The following is a 21,113-nucleotide window of genomic DNA, read 5'->3' on the forward strand; positions in this document are numbered from 1 at the left end:
AATAGCACACCTTTTCAGTATTTGCGAAACACGTCGTCATAAATTAGGAAAGTAGTAATGTTTGGAAATCTTGTCTGTACATTTTGTTACTTCGTAGTATCCCCATACTTCGTGTGTTTGTGTTTGATAAATTCGTCAATATATTCCTCTGGAAGGCATGCACACCGATGGTTAGAACCTTCGCACTTCCAGTAAAACAAAACGCCTTTGTATAAATGATACCATTTACTTATCTTATGGTTTGTATTCTGGTAGAGATTTTGTATTACTTTTTTCCACCTTTGTCTTGGTGGTTGTACCATTCCCATTTGTTTACAAAATTTTTTGTAGTCTGATTTTTGTGTCTTACTTTGCATCAATAATGTTCGGATTTCTGAATCGTGTTCAGAGAGTTCACTGAACTCGTCTAGTCCCTGTGGTAATCTGGATAGTGCATCTGCGATAATATTCTGACTGCCTTCTATGTATATTATTTCAAAATTGAATTCCTGCAGGTACAAACACCACCTCACTAGTCTTCGGTGTAACAGTTTACATGTTATGCGAAAAGATAATGATTGGTGATCACAATAGACCTTCGTGTTTTTATCACAAAGAAAGTACTCGAATTTCTTAAACGCCCAAGTTACTGCTTAACTTTCCAGTTCTGATACGGAATATGATCTTTTGGCCTCTGATAAAGTTCTGCTGGTAAAGCTGATGACTTTCGGTACTGTTTTTCCTTCTTTTATCTGGAACAAACATGCCCCCAGCCCCTGAGACGAGGCGTCCGTACTTAAACGAAAGTCCTTAGACATGTCAGGATAACTCAAAATGTCTGGTGATATTAATGCATTTCTAATTTTGGTGAAGTCCTCCTGGCATCTCTCATCCCATAGCCAAGGTTTATTCTTTCTCAACACGTTAAATAGGGCATCGCTATTCAGAAGCTGTTGTGGTATAAATTTTCGAAAACGGAGGTTGGTCCTAGATATGCTTTCAATTGTTTTTTGTTCCTTGGGTGTGGGCAATTACATATGGCATCTAGTTTCTTTGGGTTCGGTAATATACCCTGTTCTGATATACGTCCTAAAAATTTTACTTGCTCTTTGCGAAAGTTAGTTTTTTTAAGATTTGCTGTTACTTTGTTCTCTGTAAATCTCTGAAATACCTTTTCTATTATACTGATGTGTTCTGCCCAAGTTGATGTGGCTATTAACATATCGTTAACATAAATGGTAATTCTGGTCCTAAGACCCTGTCGAAAGCTGATATAAATGCGCATGCGCTAGTGTTTAAGCCAAAGAGTAGAACTTGAAATTTATAAATCCTGCCATTACAGACAAATGCTGTGTATTTTCTGCTATACTCGTGTAACTTTATTTGCCAGTAGGATTTTTTAAGGTCGAGGGCGCTGAAATATTTGGTGTTATGAAATTTTAGCAATTGTTCATCTAAATTATCTGGTTTTGCCACGATTTTGTTTATGGCTCTAGCGTCTAAAACCAGTCGTGCTGATCCATCAGGTTTGCTAACTGGGAGTACCGGGCTGCAATATGGTGAAAATGATGGCTGTGTGATTCCCCATTCGCACATTCTTTTGATTTCCTGCTTCACGCTTTGCCCACGGTATAGGGTAAGATATAACACAACATGTTTCGTGAGGATAGACATTAAGTTTATGTTCATAATCTTTGATTACTCCTTTATTCTTATCAAAAGCGTGCGCATATTTAAAAAGGAAGTCAGAAAGCTCTTGTCGTTGTGTAGCATCGAAAACATTTGATTCGTTCAATTTTTGTTCTACTAATTCCTGGTTAACTTCAGTGTCTGTCTCGTGTTCTTTATCATATTTGTTCGACAAATACACGTTGGGATATGAATACTGTACAGTGACATGGGGTTCTGGGTTTACTGTGTCATACCTCTCCAGTGTGGTAATCAGACTGGTAGAAAATCTTTGGTCTGTACGAATGCATGCTTTCGCGGCGATATCCGTTATTGCAGTAAACCACTTGACGCGGCTTTAAAACCGAGAAAGTTTTATTACTCTTTCGTGTTTCACAAATAAATGGCACTCACCATTACCTATTTCTATTTGAGTTTTGTAGGTTCTAAATGTGTCCATACCTACCAAGCAGTTGACGATAAGTTTGTCTACTATTAAAAAATTACACTGCACAGAAAATTGTTCAATGTGCACGGCGATAAGAGCTTGGTGATTTACTAACTTGGTTTTGCCGCCGGTAGCGGTTTGTACTTTGCAATTTTGTACTTGCAGAACAGCAAATTTATTCCGTATTTTTAATTCAGTGAAAAATGCTTCAGACATTAAATTAGTTGTGGACCCTGTATCAACTATTAACTGTGTGTCTATACCAAAAATTTTCATCCTGATTACTGCTTGCACTTGTTCTTCTAGTGTATTTTTCGCCGATTCTAGTTCATGTTGGTATAGATCATCTTTTATGTCTCATTGCTCATCGAATCGTACGAAACATGTTTGAAAATCTGATTTGCCCCCATCACTTTTAAGGTCTATATTATGGGGCTCAACTACGACCGGATCGGGTTTTCCTGCGCTGTAGTCTGATCTACTTCGGTACACGGCATAATTTCTGTCTGTTGTACTGGGCTGGTACAAATGGCTCTGAGCACTATGGGACTCAACTGCTGTGGTCATCAGCCCCTGGAACTTAGAATTACTTAAACCTAACTAACCTAAGGACATCACACACATCCATGCCCGAGGCAGGATTCGAACCTGCGACCGTAGCAGTCGCACGGTTCCGGACTGCACGCCTAGAACCGCGAGACCACCGCGGCCGGCTCAGTTGTACTGTGTGATTGTTTCCCCAGTGTGTATCATTTTCAGTTCGCGACATGCTTTCTCGTGTGTTCACATGGATGTTGTGGAATGTTGCCATATTGTGATTTCGCCAGGCAAATGTTGGCTGCGGCACGGCGCGCGGCATGGTATTTTTGCCTCGCGCCGGCCTTTGGTACGGCTGACTTATTGTTTATACGCGGTGCATAGTTTTGAGAGGAGGGATTGAAATTAGCTTGTGGATGGTAATCGTTCCTGTTATACGTAAAGTTTTGTTTAAATCTCTTGTTCCTGCCATTTCCATTCCCGTATCCATTATCACGGTTGATGTATCCTTGCGGATGTGCGTACCAGCAGCCTTGCCGTATGTTCTCGTCTGCATTTTTGTATTGACCATTCGCCCGTATCCATTACCACGGTTAATATATCCTTGCGGATGCGCGTACCAGCCTCGCTGTATGTTCGCGTCTGGCTTTTTGTATTGACCATTCGAGTTATGTCGCTGTGGTTCTAGGCGCTACAATCTGGAACCGCGCGACCGCTACGGTCGCAGGTTCGAATCCTGCCTCGGGCATCGATGTGTGTGATGTCCTTCATTTAGTTAAGTTTAAGTAGTTCTAAGTTGTAGGAGACTGATGACCTCAGAAGTTAAGTCCCATAGTGCTCAGAGCCATTTGAACCGTTTGATTTGATCTTGTGGTGTTTGACTGACTGACGCCCTATTTGTTATTACGTTCTCCTCGTATATTAGATTGATTGAATCTAAAATGGATAGAAAATATTCTGTGTCGTGTTCGGGTGTACAAATTAATTTCTCACAAATGTGTAATGGCATACGACTTTTTAAAATTTTTAAAAGATCAACATTAGAAATTGGATTCGTCCAGTTTAATTGAGATACTTCTCAAAATATCCTCGCAAGCTACCATATTTGCTATTAAAAGGGGCGGGGATACAAACCTCTCGCCTAAGTCTCTCCTTTACAACTTCTGACCAGTATTTGTAAAGAAATGCCCGTTCAAATTGGAAATATGTGGCACAACGTTCAGCTACATTCGTCGCCCACAAAAGTACACCGCCTTGCATGTACCCAACAACATACCTGATCTTTTGTGCTTCCGTCCAATTTCTAGCAAACACATGTCGAAAAGCACTAATAAATACAACAGGATTCATCTTCTTACCTTCACTCGTAAATGTTGGGAATTCACGGTGCCTTAATAGACCTTCCTCAGCAAATATAATGGACAAGCTGTTTGCATTTTGTGCTGTGTTTACATAGCTGTCATAATTATTTACATTGCTCGTAGGTACTGGTTCTGGCCTTATGCCCCGTAAATTTACACTCTGCGTTCTGTCATACTACTGGTGTTGTTTGTAGGGTTTGCAATGATCTGTGTGCATACATTACTTTGGTTTGCTGTGGCTGGCACTTTGTTTATGTGTACAACTTGTGTGTCTGTATCACTTGCACCTAAGTAGTTGCGTATCCTGTGCTCTGTAGCTTGCAAATTGGTGTTCACTTAGTCGATAATATCAGTTTCCTTTTGCTGAATATTTTTTCAAATACCTCATTGATTAACCTACATCCCTTCACTTGCATTTTCCGCTGCGGTACTGGTTTTGTAGAAAGTACCTGCTTCAGCTTTTGAAACTACATCAGAAAAATTTTCATTAATTTTATGTCTTTCCTGATTCGGTTTCAAGTGATGTTACTTTTAAAGTGAGTTCATCAATAGCTATTGGTATATTTTCGTAATCCTTATGCAGTTTGTTCACTACGGTAGAGATGTTCTTTACAGTGGAAGTTAACTGTGTGTTTGTAGCTTCCTAGTTTGTGTGTGTGTGTGTGTGTGTGTGTGTGTGTGTGTGTGTGTGGTGTCTTTAATAGCTTTTATTTGTTGATCTACTGTATCATTCTGCTCGTTAGGAGTGTCTAATTTCTGATGTATTTCCGTAGTGTCGTTGTTTACTTCTAAAAGTACATCGTGCTTTAGCTGTTTTTCCATGTCTCTAAATTTTACATTCATTTCCCGCGGAAATTCTTTGTCAAATCACAGATCTGTTGTGTGACTGTAGAATGTTGTTCGCTGAGATACGTTGGTGTAGTTTCAACTATTGTCATCAACGTATCATCAAAGTTAGAGCTCTGCGAAAGCTCTCTAGCACTTGTCACTTCGGTTATATTCATTTTTGAACTAGTTAATACGTCTAAGGGTGGAAGACACAGCGCTGGTATTTCAGATGTTCTGTCTTGCAACTGTACGCCATCTAGGCTCAGTTAGTTTTTGACATTGTCAACAATAATGGAAACTGATTTTTGTGCCATTTTGATTGAATGTTAGAATTAAAAATTTTGGCAAACAGAAAATTAAAATATTTTTGTACAGTCAAACTTACGATTTACGTATCGTCAAGCGTTAATAGGCTACTTTTATGACGCACGAAATATTATGACACAAGAACTTCAAACTTTTCTCTCGCTAATCATTGCGTAAAATTTCTGAAAAATTCACTACAATACAGTTAGGAAGGGAAATTACGGAAAAGCATGTCTAATTACTACGCAGGAGACGCTACCAAACATAGCTAAGCAAGCGGTTGCGTAGCGGTCCTACCTTTGCTGCGATGAAACATTCAGCGTATTTCCAAAATTTTCCTTAAATTCCGGTTTCACTTTTGATTCCTTTCTGAGTTGGTTACTTTTTCCACTATAATTTCTGGTTCTGGTTATTTTGCTCCCATACGTGATGTTGCACATGAAAATTTGAAAATAATTAGTATATCAAAAAATTTTCATACAATGTCATAGATAATTTTGAATAATATACACAACTGCTTTCATGACTTTCTCGATGTCATGTCAGTAGGTCGCCAGTTGTGCAAGTTTATATTAAAAAATATAATTAATTAAACAACCTAATTTTTTCGCACTTTTAATCATTTTGATACTTATAGATTTTTAAGCGAATGCAATATCTTTCAGTTTTAACTTACATCGATTCCTGTATTCGCTTTGCTGAAATGTTGCATAGTTCACTACAGTATTCAAGAACGAAACTAGGAGTAATTCACTGAATTACAGGCCCATATCACTTCTATCAACTTGCAATAGCCTTTTGGAACATATACGATCTTTGAACATTAGGAATTACCTCAATGAAGTGATTTGTTGACAAACTACCAATAGAGATTCAGAAAATTTCATTTTTGTCAATCACAGTTAGCTCTTTATTCACATGAAGTAATGAATGCTATCTATAGGGGATATCAAATTGTATCCATATTTTTAGATAGTCAGAAGGCTTTTGACACTATTCCTTACACGTGACTTCTAATCAAATTATGAAGTATTTCTTAGCTGTGCAGCTGGATATCTGTGATTGCCTGTCAGAAAGGTCACAGTTTATAGTAAGTGATGGAAAGTCATTGAGTAAAACAGAAATAATATCTAGCATTCAACAGGGAAGTATTATAGGTCTTCTGCTTTTCCGGATCTATATAAAGGATCCGGACGATGATCTGAACCGCCCTCTTAGATTTTTTGCAGATAATATTGTCATTTAACATCTTGTTCTATACTGGACATTTCTTTCCCAACACAGACGGCTTGCTTACGGTTTTGTAAATATGATCTTAATAGCTTAAGGCTGTTACCTTTAACACCATAAACGTCTATTTTTTGAGTAGTAGTGAATGTTCTACACACTCAAAGGCTTTACTTAGGTCACAAAAAGTCACTTGAGCAAAGCATTTATCTTCAAATACTTGATGGATGTATTTAACAACATTGTCTATGGCATCAATGGTTGACAGGTTTTTCCTAAAGCTGTACTGTGATCCACTTATTAATCCTATGTTATCAAAGTAAACAGATAATTGTTGGTAAATTATGCATTCTAGAACTTTTGAAAAAACTGGAACTATGGATATTGGCCTGTAACTTGTGACAGAATTTTTATCTTCTTTTTTATGTATTGGAACTACCCTAGACAGTTCAAGTGTATCAGGGAAAAACCCTCCAGTATACACTTGTTTATACAATACATTAGGGGGTACACTATACAGTCTATTACTTTCTTCAGCATGTTAAAAGACTGATCATATATGTCTACACTGTCTGATGATTTTAACTGCTTCACTATTCTTAACACAAAACCAGGTGAGACCTCAGAAAAATTGAAAGTACTTGTGTTTGTTGATGACGTAGCAACATTTTTTGACAGTAAGTATGATGAGCTGATTTCAGGTTTAATTATAGCACTTCCTACTTCCTCAACTGATTTAATAAAAAAGTTATTAAATTCCTGGGGAGAGATACTGATGTTGTCGCTTCTTTTATCTTTGGCGACACTATTTATTAGTGTCTATGCTGTGTTGCACTTATTGGTGGATTTCTCAATACTTCTGAGATTGTGTGCTTGTTTGGCTTCCACAATTGCTTTTTTGTACTCATTCCCATGTCTAACAAAGGATAATTTAGCATGGTTGGTTTTCAGCTTTCTGTAAATATTGTACAACAACATAACTTGGTTTTTCATAGTAGACAGCTGTTTTGTATACCATGTATTTGGTCTATTTGGAACTTTTGCTTTTAGGATTCTGTCATTTACCTTTCATTTCTTTATTGGAATGCAGTAAATAAAGTGTCCCAAAAAATGCTTTAAGAAACCTATCAAATAGTACTTTTGCTCGCAGATAATGTGTGTCATCATAACACAGGCCAAACCAATCTCTGTTAGAAAGGGACATACAAAACCTGTCAGTTTTCTCATCTGTGACTGGTCTAGTGACCACAACTTCTGGGACAGGCTTATTTATGTTACTCTTATCATGAGGGAACCTACTTGTATAATTTAAAGATACTAAATCATGATCAGAGTATGGAAATATTGTCACAAAATATGATTATTCTGTTGTTTTAAAATTTACAAAAATAATGTCAATACATGCATATTCTCTTGTAGGCTTGTTATTGACTGAATGTAAGTCGCACTGTCTTAGTAAGTTTTGGAGTTCAGTGACAGTATGTTTTTGTGTTGTAACATCGAATTCAGCATTCACATCTCCACTTATCACAATATCATAATGTATCCATCTAATATCTGTAAGTACATGTAACAGCAGGTCCAGTTTTTCTAAAAATACATTGGTTATACCCTTAGGTGATCTGTACAGGGAATTACAACTAACTTAAAACTGTCTATTACTATACCAGCAGCTTTAAAGTTTTGTTCATCATACAGAAAATCTAGATCTAATCTATTGACTGTGCCGCTAAATGGCTTGTTAACATAGATTGCCACACCACCTCTTAAATGCAATTTTATGCAGTAGCTATTGGCTAGATTATAATTATCAAATTTAATAAATGTAAGTTCACTCTGACTAGCCCAGTGTTCACTTAAACATAAGATATCAAACTTATTTTCTAATCCAAAGCCATTGACAATAAATTCTTTATCCCTTACTCCTTCAATGTTGAGATTACAGATTATAAAATCAAACTTGCCTTTCTTTACAGATGCACTATTTTGCTGAGAGGCTATTAAATCTCTGGCACTATTTATCTTATGGGCTTCTTCCCCTTGCTGCCTTCAACAATCATTTAGACGTAATGGAGGTACAGTTTTCCATTTGCCGCATACACTTGATACTGCTTCTACTCTTGGAGGTCTCTTCTCTTCTTCTTGTTCATGACATGATCTAAGTGGCTGGGTTCCCACTGTAGGTAGTTCAAATGTTGCTGCAGAATGGACATCTGGATCACCTGTTGGTAGACTTTTTGCTGGACATGCTGCCACCTTTGCTGTTTCTATTATCTTAGTTTCTGAATGGGGTGTTCTACCTGTTGTAACTGTAGTTACAGCTTCTTCTCTCCCAACACATTCTTTTGTAATCAGTGATACCTGATGTTGTGTTACTGCTGCAACTGGAGTACACGAATGGGGAGATACTTTGCAGGTGCCTTTTACCAGTGGTAGTGGAATAGGATCACTTTTCTTACATCTAAGAGAAACACTATCCATTAACATTTTGATGTTTTGGCTGAGCAGCGATTTGCCCCATTTATTTAAATGCATTCAATGTGTTGTTAAGTGCTGTCTTTCAAGATCGTCAATACTGAGGGAAAAAAAAGCATTTGAAGTGGTCTTGCAGATCTTTTTATACACCCTGTTTGCTTTTTGGATTTCTCTGTTCACACAAGAAGATTCAGTAAGGTCATGGCTGTGTGGTATGCCTACAACAATAACTTTTTGATCCTCTGTTGTACATAGCGCATCTCTTAGCACTCTGTTTGCTACTATTAGTTCATTCTTATACACATCGTTTGCGCCACTCAATATTACAATGCATTCACTTTGTGTCACATAATTATTGTTTTTATAGTCTTTCAAAACTTCTTTTAGGCCTGCTCCACATTTCACAACACTTGTAATATTGAGATCCTGCTGGAAACGAAGAATTCCTGCAATTCCTCTTCCATGGCTGTCAGCAAGCAAAACTGTAGGCCTACTTAAGTTTTTAGGAGTCACTTTGTTTGCAACATCAAGACAGTATACATATAGATGTGGAGATGTTCACTGTGTGCTATCAGAATGCAGGCTTTTGTATATGTTGCTGTTGTTTGTTTGATTACAGAATGCAGACCAGGGAGTTTTGGAAGGGAAGAGGTACTCACAGACTGGTGCAATGACATTTTGCGATCTTGAAAATTATGTTACAGTTACAAAAACTGTAGGGTGAAAATTTTGTAATGTAGATGAACGTTCTCAGTAATATCTGATTAGCACACTGTACAACTCTACACTGGATCATTTGCTTATGAGTAAAGTTGCCATGTTTGAAATTTTGTTGTTAGTCACTTTTTTAATTAGGGGCTTAACCAAATAATGAAGGGTGATATTTGGGCCAGAAAAATTAGGAGAACAAAACCACAAAGTCAAATCTTGGAATCCATTAGGCATAATGGCTCAAATGGCAGAAGTAATTTTAGAAGTGTATGAACTTGAATTAGAGATATTTTTAAGTTAATTATGTTTGAGAAGATTGTTTACATTCATCATTCATCTGTCTTCAATTCTTCCATTGTGCAGATTTACTACAGGTAGTGAGTTAACTGAAAGTGCTCTACTCAGACATGGCAGGATATTCATTTTGTGAGCAGGCAGACATAATTTTTATCTATGGTCACACAAATAGTAATTACATGAGGTTGTACAGGTGTATTAGGTGAATTGTCCTGGCCAAAGACAGCTGAGTCATCCAACCTTTAATAGCACTTTACATAGCTCACAAGTATAACAAGTGTTTAGGTGATAGTATAAACTTTTCATTTTGCTATTGTAAAATATGAAGATGGCCATTGTAGGCCAACACTAGTTATGACTGTGTCATAAAAACTGGTTGTGTAAATAATAAACAAAACTTTAGAGTAATTATTTTTTATTTTCCATGTACTTCAACTGCATACAATTGAAGTTGCCAAAATGTTGGCTTAAATTTTTCTCTTTATTTTACTACTCAGATGGGGGTTTTCAATCCCCTGATTACTCTGGCGTAGTTAGTTTTATTGTAAACTATGTTAATGAAGACTAACTGATAACTGAAATTTTACTACAGAGTATATGATAGAAATAGTATGAGTTTTATCGGTAGACTTGAGAGTACTGACACCACTCATTAGAAAGCCAGTGTTTCATTCTTCCCTGTAAACCATTTCAATTTTCTCAAAAATTATTAACTTAAAAAATCTGTAATTTTAAGTTCATACACATCTAAAATTACTTCTGCAATTTGAGCCACTATGCTTAATGGATTCCAAGATTTGACTTTGTGGTTTTGTTCTCCTCATTTTTCTGGCTTAAATTCCACCCTTCATTATTTGGTTAAGCCCCTGATTAAAGAATTGACTAACAAAATAATTTCAAACATGGCAACTTTACTCATAAGCAGATGATCCAGTGTAGAGTCATACAGTGTGCTAATCAGATATTACTGAGAACATTCATATACATTACAAAATTTTCACCCTACAGTTTTTATAACTGTAACATAATTTTCAAGATCAAAAGATATCATTGCACCAGTCTGCGAATACCCCCTTCCCTCCCAAAACTCCCTGGTCTGCAGTCTGTAATCAAACAAACAACAGCAACATATACAAAAGCTTGCACTCTGGTAGCATACAGTCAACATCTCTACATCTATTTGTATTGACCACTCTGCATTTTGCAAATAAGTGCATGGTAAAGGGCTCATAAAATCACATACAAGCTATTTCTCTATCATTCCACTTTTGAAATGCACATGGGAAAAATGAACACTTAAATCTCCTGAGCTCTGACGTCTCTTATTTTATTACAATGATCATTTCTCCTTCTGTTGGTGGGCGCCAAAAAAATATTTTCACGTTTCAAGGAGAAAGCTCATGACTGAATTTTCATGAGAAGATTCTGCGACAGTGAAAAATGCCTCTGTTTTAATGATTGCCATCTCAGTTCACATACCATATCATCATATCCATGACACTCTCTCCCCTATTACGCAATAATACAAAATGATCTACCCTCCTTTGAACTTTTTTAATGTCCTCCATCAATTTAGTCTGGCAAGGAGCCCATATTGCACATTAGTATTCTAGCAGAGGACAAGCATAGGGTAGGCAGTCTCTTTAGAAGACCTGTTGCATCTAGTAAGTGTTCTGACAATAAATACCTTCCCCACAGTGTTACTTATGTGATTGTTCCAAGGTTTTTGTAATTGTAATTTGTAGTTATTTAATTCAGTTGACAGTCTTTAGATTTGTGTGACTTATAATGTAACCAAAATTTAACAGATGAGTACTTGTTTGGATGATCTCACACCTTTCATTATCTAGGGTGAATTGGCCCCTTTCTCACCATACAAATATCTTGTCTGAATCATTTTGCAATTTGGTTTGATCATCTGATGACTTTATGAGATTTTAAATGACAATATTATCTGCAAACAATCTAAGAGGGCTGCTCTGATAGGCTCCCAGATACTTTATATAGATCAGGAAAATCAGAAGATCTATAATACTTCCCTGGAGATTGCCAGATATCATTTCTGTTTTACTCGATGACTTTCCATCACTTACTATGAACTGTGAACTTTCTGACAGGCAATCACAGATCCAGCTGCACAGCTAAGATAATACTTCATAATTTGATTAGAAGTCATGTGTGAGGAATAGTGTCAAAAGCCTTCTGACAATCTAAAAATATGGATACAATTTGAGATCTCCTATAGATAGCATTCATTACTTCATGTGAATAAAGAGCTAACTGTGACTGACAAAAATGAAATTTTCTGAATCTCTGTTGGTTTTTTGTCAATAAATCACTTCATTTAGGTAATTCCTAATGTTCAAGCATGATATATATTCCAAAAGTCTATTGCAAATTGACAGAAATGATAAGGGTCTGTAATTCAGTGGATTACTCCTATTTTCATTCTTGAATACTGGGGTGAACTATGCAACATTTCAGTCTTCAGGGGTTGATCTTTCATTCAGAAAGTGGATGTACATCATTACTAAGTATAGAAATATTGTATCAGCACAATCTGAAAGGAACCTAAGTAGTATACAATTTGGACTGGAGTCCTTGCTTTTATTAAGTGATTAAGCTGCTTCTCTATACTGTAGGCACCTACTTCCAAGTTACTCATATTAGCAGTTGTTCTTGATTTGAATTTTGGAATATTTACTTTGTCTTCTTTGGCAAAGGAATTTCAGAAAAGCTTGTTTAGTAACCGTGCTTTAGTTGGGACTGTCATCAATAACATTTCCATTGTTATCAAGCATAAAAGATATTGATTGTGTCTTGTTGTTACATACTTTACAGGTAAACAGAACATTTTTGGTTTTCTGCCAGATTTTGAGACAGAGTTTCATTTTAGAAATTATAAAAAGCTTCTCCCTTTGAAGTCTATACTAAGTTTTGAGCTTCAGTAAGACGTTACCAATCTTGGAGATTTTTCATTCTTTTCATTGTGACATGCTTTTTTCAGTGCTTCTGCAACAGTATTTTGAACTGTTTTATGTACTGTGGAGAATCAGTATCATATTTTATCAATTTACTTGGAACATATCTCTCAGTTGCCAGCGCACCATTTTTCTGAATTTAAATCATATAAAGTCTACACACACAGTCAGACTGGAAGGAATGGTGACTGCCACTTAGGAAGATATCACAGTAATTATTGTCTTCCTTTTAAAACAGATATATTTTGCATTTATTTTTGGAGGGCTTGGATGTTACGGTATTCATTCTTGCTAAACAACCTTGTGCTCACTAATCCTTGTGTGTGTGATGATGGTCCATGAAAGCCTGAGTGTTAAAAAGATGCACGGCTAGCATCTGATGTGATAATATCAATGTATAATGTGTGCAGATTGGTTTTCAACTCATTTAACATCTATTAAAAGTCCATGTGCCATTATCATAAAACTAACATTCAGAGGAAAGTGCATTCACAATTATATCATGTGAACAGTTTCATAGTAATCCATTTTTCAGGCATGCATCCAGCATATTTTTAATTCTAGTTCCAATATCTTGGCTGATAACATATCTACCATTCTTACAGCGAGTCATTTGAAAGTTTTTAAATAAGTCTACACACTGTGGAGTAAACATGCATGTATCAGATATAACACTGTTAGTAAGAAGAACTCAGTGATAGATAAAACTTTATGAATTTACAGGTAAAACAAAGCAAGCACAGAGTCAGTGAAATATAATATACATTGTTGATTATTATGGATGCCATATGTTGAAATGCCAGGCAGTAAAGACTTGGACAATATTTTCTTTGGCTACGCAAAAGTGAAATGCGGTGTGTCCATGATTTGAAAAGTAGGAAACCCTAGTCTCATTTGAACAGGTTACTTTCCCATAATCCATGGAATGGCCAGTGGAAATACAATATTCAGCCACTGCAGATTTGCAGATATACCACTGGCGTTCAATGTCACATTGTTCAACAGTGTGTATTGTTTGTTCTAGATACCTTTTACCACATTTACGTGGAATTTCATATACAGGGTGTTACAAAAAGGTAAGGCAAAACTTTCAGGAAACATTCCTCACACAAAAAAAGAAAATATGTTATGTGGACATGTGTCTGGAAACGCTTACTTTCCATGTTAGAGCTCATTTTATTACTTCTCTTCAAATCACATTAATCATGGAATGGAAACACACAGCAACAGAACGTACCAGCATGACTTCAAACACTTTGTTACAGAAAATGTTCAAAATGTCCTCTGTTAGCGAGGATACATGCATCCACCCTCTGTCACATGGAATCCCTGCTGCAGCTCTGGAGAATGGCGTATTGTATCACAGCTGTCCACAATACGAGCATGAAGAGTCTCTACATTTGGTACCGGGGTTGCATAGACAAGAGTTTCCAAATGCCCCCATAAATGAAAGTCGAGGGCTGAGGTCAGGAGAGCGTGGAGGCCATGGAATTGGTCCACCTCTACCAATGCATCAGTCACCGAATCAGTTGCTGAGAATCTTACGAACACTTCGACTGAAATGTGCAGGAGCTCCATCGTGCATGAACACATGTTCTGTTGTACTTGTAAAGGCACACATTCTAGCAGCACAGGTAGAGTGTCCTGTATGAAATCATGATAACGTGCTCCACTGAGCATAGGTGGAAGATCATGGGGCCCAATCAAGACATAACCAACAATGCCTGCCCAAACATTCACAGAAAATCTGTGTTGATGACATGATTGCACAACTGCGTGTGGATTCTCATCAGCCCACACATGTTGATTGTGAAAACTTACAATTTGACCTCATTGGAATGAGGCCTCATCCGTACAGAGAACATTTGCACTGAAATGAGGATTGACACATTGTTGGATGAACCATTCGCAGAAGTGTACCCATGGAGGCCAATCAGCTGCTGATGGCGCTTACACATGCTGTACATGGTACGGAAACAACTGGTTCTCCTGTAGCACTCTCCATACAGTGATATGGTCAACATTACCTTCTACAGCAGTAACTTCTCTGATGCTGACAATAGGGTTATCGTCAACTGCACTAAGAATTGCCTCATCCATTCCAGGTGTCCTCGCCGTTCTAGGTCTTCCCCAGTCGTGGGCCATTGGCTGGAATGTTCGTGCTCCCTAAGACGCCGATCAATTGCTTCGAACGTCTTCCTGTCAGTACACCTTCATTCTGGGAATCTGTCTTGATACAAATGTACCGCACTACAGCTATTGCCCCGTGCTAACCCATACATCAAATGGGCATCTGCCAACTCTCCATTTGTGAACATTGCACTGACTGCAAAACCACATTTGTGATGAACACTAACCTGTTGATGCTACGTACTGATGTGCTTGATGCTAGTACTGTAGAGCAATGAGTCACATGTCAACACAAGCACCGTAGTCAACATTACCTTCCTTCAATTGGGCCAACTGGCAGTGAATTGAGGAAGTACAGTACATACTGACAAAACTAAAATGAACTATAACATGGAAATTAAGTGTTTCCGGACACCTGTCCACATAACATCTTTTCTTTATTTGTGTGTGAGGAATGTTTCCTGAAAGTTTGGCCATACTTTTTTGTAACACCCTGTATACCAAACTTTTATAAAAGCAAATCATTCTTCATGGATCCCAGAGGAGCTGCCATTTTGGCTGGTGGAACCATCACATCTGCTTTTATGTTCTTCATTTTCCTTGCAATTTTTGAAGAGACATTTTCCACATACTATAGAAAGAACATAGACCTACATCTCTTTCTTCCTGCTCATCTTTTGGTTGGCCTGGCTCTCTTAATTTGTAATTTTGTATACCAAGTCTTATGTAATATTTCTCCCAAGTGTATCAGATCATTTTGTAGGTTGTCAGTATCTGACACTACACGAGTCCTGTACACTGATAGTTTGAGAAAGATGGTGGCAGCTAAATGCCTGCAAGTATAAACTACTATGAGTGGACTTATGGTAAATGATGTCCTAAAAATCCATCTTCCTTAATCGAAATAATACATCTAGAAATGGTACACAGCCATTAATTTCCCTTACAACTATAAAATTGATATTTTCATGAATGGCATTTAGATGTCCAAGGAACTAGATCAATTTGTCCTCACAATGGGCTGAAACTATGAATCTGTTATTAGCGTTTGTTCAGAACACTGTTGATTTTCAGACTGCAGAGTTGAATGCTGTTTCTTCAGAATTTTCCATAAATAAATTAGCTACCATGGACAAGAGAGGACTGCCCATGGCAACACCATCATTCTGTTCAGAATGTTTATTGTCAAATCAAAATTAAGTAGAGGTTAGAGCATGCTTAACTAACACCATTATGTCTTCTTCAAACTTGCTGATAATCAATGGTAGTCAACAATAGGTGCCATGGTGAACAAGGAAAACATGTCAGATCTGACCAATAAATCAGAAATGTTACATTTAAAAGTTTTTAACCTAGTAACAAAATCAGCCGAGCTAAGATATGATGCTCACATTTACCTACAAAGGTCTCAATAAACTGGCTAAATGTTTGGCCACCCAATAAGTAGTTACATCTACAATGGTCAATATTGCTCCAAATGTCAATGATTTTAGTATCTGCCATAAGTGTAGTTTAGGACTTCCACCTTCTAAATATCAGCAAAATATTGAAACTAGAATTAAAAATATCTTGAATGCAAACCTGAAAAACTTCAATAAATACATCACATACCTCTTCGGGGAGGAGATGGTTCTGTGTGTGGCTCACTGCATACAGTAATGCTTATTTCAGACTAGTGGTTTATTAACTTCTGTATTACAGATAACAGGACAGAAAGAAATTATGTGTTGCATTATTCTGATGTACTGTGACTTGAAAGACAGTTAGGCTCACTGTCACTAAATACCGAGTTTCTGTTAATGAACTATTATGAATATGTTTGGAGTGAATTCATTGGACTTTAAAGTAGTGTGTGTACAAGTGATCTGTCTAATGACAACATGAAGGGACTGTGTAAACATGTTACCACTGAGTGTTATTACTGTTTATAACATTGAAAAGTAGAGTTGCTTTACTATGTTGTTGAATGACATTATTTTGGATGCATATCAGCAGGGCAGTTTTTGCTAAATTTACCAGTGGAATAATACTTAAAGGAACTAGCAGTTGATAGAGACTGGTCATCGCTCTGTATGAAAATATCTATTTTGAATGAATCTGCAATCTTGAAAATTTAACCCCAGCATGTTGTGTTGATCAGTGAACTGCATTACTACTGTAAAGCAGGGTGTCTCTGAGTGGCGAGGCGACTTTGAACAGCAATTTAGTGTCTTTTTAAAATAAATGCTGCACTATAGTGTGTAAATATGGAATTAAGGCCAAAGTCATCAAATATTGCCAATAATTGACACTTTCAGCTGATATTCCAGTCGATGTGAAATAACATTGTATACCAACACCAGAAAATAAAATAATCTTCGGGAAATGTAAGTTCTTTCACAACCACAAAAACGTTTGCCTATTATTAGAAGCATTTTTGAGTTTAGAATTTGAAACGAGTTTTTATAGGCAAAGTTAACACTTGAACGAACATTTACAGAAAGTGTAAAATGTTAAATTTATTCTTTGGTGATGTAAAAAAATAAAATATGAAGACTTGTCTTTAAGGGGTGACTTTGAACAGCCCCTTCCCTCTTCTTTGACACATCAGCACGATGGAAAACATGTTTTAGTGAAGTTTTCTTCAAAGAAAAGTGTAAAATAGTGTTGGACATATTATCACTGATGATGAAATTACACTTCTGAGGAAAAGGCATTCCAAGGTGGAATCAGATGAAGTTTTTTTTGTGTGTCCTAATGTTTCCAATGTGTCAGATTTTGAGAAAGATGACATTTGCAGGACTCTACCTGATTCTAAGGTAGATAGAAGGGCAAGGCTTCATTTTGCATTTAAATCTGATGACTATGACATCTGCTAGAGTGAACACTCTTTCATGGCAACTTCCTTTCCTGTAAAGTGTTTACAGATATCATTCTTTAAAATGTGATAAGTTTTTGCTCATTTCTTTTATTAAAGTCATACAGAATGTTTTGAAAAGCTCTTTTTTTAAAATAATTTTATTATTTCATAACTAGCTCAGCAACCATTTCCATTATTAGCAAAATTAAGCTGTAATCATAGAAAAGATTTCAGGTGATTAAAGAAAACTCATAAAAAATACTCAAATTTTTCTACATAGGTTACTTTCAAAACTTTATTTATATACAAAATGTCATGTTGTTTCATATGATAGAGTGTCATTTAACAGTAATTGACATGACTGCCACAGAAGAGGCAAATGTTTCCATGTTCAAAGTGACCTCGACCCTTGGGGGAAATTTAACAGTGAAAAATTAAAAAAATAAAATAAACTAGATGTGGGGAATAAAAATGAATAATCTGCTTTATCATATTCAGCAACACCTCTTGCAACTACCCCAAAAGTTTCATGTCAATATCTTCAGAAGTTTCTGTTTAATTTACAAAAAATAATTAAAATGTTCAAAGTCAGCCCACTTCACGGTATCAACAAAAATCAATTTCAGATTATGAGACTTCATTCTGCACATACCATTGTGGAACTATGAGCAGTAATAAAGTAAGTAAACTTACAACTGTTTCAGAAAAAGAATAATTTTTATTTAGTTGTTGTAAAAGAAAGCTGACACATGCTTAATAATTTTTGATAGAGGTTGATCAAGGCCTGTAGTTTTGTTACATTTATAGAAACATATTTTTGAAATAAAGCTTTGTTTTATTCATAATTTTTGTAGTTACTGACTCACTGCTTCCTAGCACAGAATGGCTACAAAATCTATGTCACATTAAAATAAATGAATGCTCTGCAGAGGTTTCAAAAGGCTTTTTACATGCTTTTCACATGAGTGCTTCACTAATTTCACCTATATTGTGTTGTTTACAACATAGTTTAATCTTTGTGGCTTTTATTTAAATTACTTATTTGGAACTGCTGCTTTTACAGGCATATTCGCTGTTAATTCATCACATTTAGTAGTGTCTCTGAAATAGGATGTGACAATAGTACATAGTTGACTCCTCTCACAGTCTGCATCACACCCTGATTCTAAGCTTGGATCTCCCTCTTTCACAGAATATCTGAAACAAATTTGAATAATGCAGAAATATTGTACAAAAATATGCATTTTACATACAAGATATGAAGATAATATCAGAATTGATGGGAAAAGCTAGTATACTGACTGATCCAAAATATAGTTTAAAAATGAATTTTCAACTATTTGTGTGGTACAATGATAGTATTGCTGCTGACTAACTTTAAAAACAAAGTAAAGGTGATTATAGATAAATAACTTGTTCAGTGAAACACACTGATGCCTACTTGAGGAATAACTATGTTATCTTATTTTTTAAAGAGATCTGGAAATGACAAACACAACACTATTGTACCACTTTTTTTAAAGTGTAGAACTGAACCAGTAATCTTATTAAAAAAAAAAAAATCATCATCTCGTTCTCTCAGAAACACACAATAATTCTGAAGGAATGAACTAAACTGGAACCCAGTAACGCAAATGATGGGATGATTAACTTTCAGGCTGTTATGTCAAAGCCCACAAAGAATGAATGAATTCAGAGGAGGCACATAGACATTTACCATTTTAACTGTTTGTACCTCAGATCACATATTTTCAGTTAACTTCTTTTTTAATACTTACAAATTTTTTTTAAATTGTAAAACTGGTGTGTGTAAAACATGCTCTCTACAGCAATAAAAATTACAAGAAGAGGAAATTGTGACATAGCAAATACCAAATAACTATGAAACTTGTATGAGAACCATATAAGTGTACAAAAAATAACATTAAAAGTTTAGTAGTTGCTAAGGAGTGAGTACAGTTTAGTGCTGCTTTCATTTCATAAGGCTTTCTTTGTTAAAAAGTTGAAGTGACATGTTGATGGAAGAATAGAATTGCAGTGCAATTAATTTAAGAATGGCGCGACTGCCACGTATCACATATTGAGTTTACTTCTGTAAGTGTACTCTGACCAAAAGCCGTACCACAACCATTTATTTCAATAAGATAAAAAAAAGAAAAAAAATTATGCCTCCAAATTTGAGTGACACAATGCAGATTATGATGAAGAGAGTGTACTCAAGTCCGCTAAATGAGCATTTGGGGCAGGGGTCTGAATTTCAGTGAATGATTCATGAATCTAGGGAAGACATTTTGGAAGGGTTAGGAAGACATTTACAGCAACAAATGTGCTGTCTTATGAGATGTGTACTGTAAAGGGACAACATTTCTACATTCAGTAAATGATTTAAGTTCACATGAGTGATTTTGACAATTGTATCTAAATTATGTTGCGATGTCTCGTGAATTAGCAAGCATTCTTTACACGAGAGAAAGTGAAAAGTCTTACATATTAATTGCTGATATCTGTGTTTTCTTCCAAGTATAGTTGGCATTTTGCAGCTTGTGCAGGTAGCTCGTCACTGTATTCTTAGCAGATAATAAACCCTGAATGCTGACTGTGACCCATGTGTTAGAAGATGGCTTTGTAAGAATGCAAGGTGTTTGCAGAACTGGGGAATCAAATAATGCTTCTTATGCTCCATTAAGATTATTCTGTTCAGTGACTTGAATGAATGATTGTGAGTTTCGTAAATGCTGTAGGATGCTGTGTACACTTTCAGAAAATATCTAGTATTGGCTGCTAAATATGATGTTCATTTGGGGATAGGATGTTACCCAAGTGTGGCTTGTGGTTTTCACACTGCGAAAGGTGTGACATTTATTGATCAGAACCAAACTAGACATTAGGTTACACTGCACATCAGTCTGTCTCTGCAACCAAGATTTCAGAGAGAGAGAGAGAAAAGGAGAGGGGGGGGGGGGGCGTATCACAGTCTATCCAAAATTTTGCATATTGCATTTTCTTTTTGTTTTATAACCAACTGCTAAATATCACCAAAATCTAAGTGCAAGATAAGCTCTATAGCTGCGCCACAGCATCTGGAGACAAGACCCATGTGTGTGCGAGTTGTGCTTGTGTGGATGTATGTGTATTTTCTATTTCTGAAGAAGGAATTTTTAGTCTGAAAGCTTTAATGTTTAAAAGTCCTTTCATTATGCCTGTTTGTGTTTCAGCACCTCCTCTAACTGGTGAAGAGTGATCTATCTTTTTCATGATACTGTTGTTTGTATGTAGTTTTCAGTTAGTAAAGTGTGTCCTAATATTGACTTACCTTCGAATTAAAA

At 36.3% G+C, this 21,113-nt stretch overlaps 1 protein-coding gene across 2 annotated transcripts in view; it reads right to left on the minus strand.

The window, feature by feature from the left end:
• Positions 1 to 18,601: 18,601 nt before the first annotated feature.
• Positions 18,602 to 21,113, minus strand: part of LOC126336780 (sphingomyelin phosphodiesterase-like) — a 123,323-nt gene continuing 120,811 nt past the window's right edge. For both annotated transcript variants that reach the window (XM_050000798.1, XM_050000799.1), the window contains one exon: positions 18,602 to 18,984. In XM_050000798.1, the coding sequence (XP_049856755.1) occupies positions 18,822 to 18,984 (163 nt within the window). In that variant the 3' untranslated portion in view covers positions 18,602 to 18,821. The remainder of the gene's footprint in view (positions 18,985 to 21,113) is intronic.

The sequence above is a fragment of the Schistocerca gregaria genome, chromosome 2 (genome assembly GCF_023897955.1).
Source record: "Schistocerca gregaria isolate iqSchGreg1 chromosome 2, iqSchGreg1.2, whole genome shotgun sequence".
Taxonomy (NCBI): domain Eukaryota; kingdom Metazoa; phylum Arthropoda; class Insecta; order Orthoptera; family Acrididae; genus Schistocerca; species Schistocerca gregaria.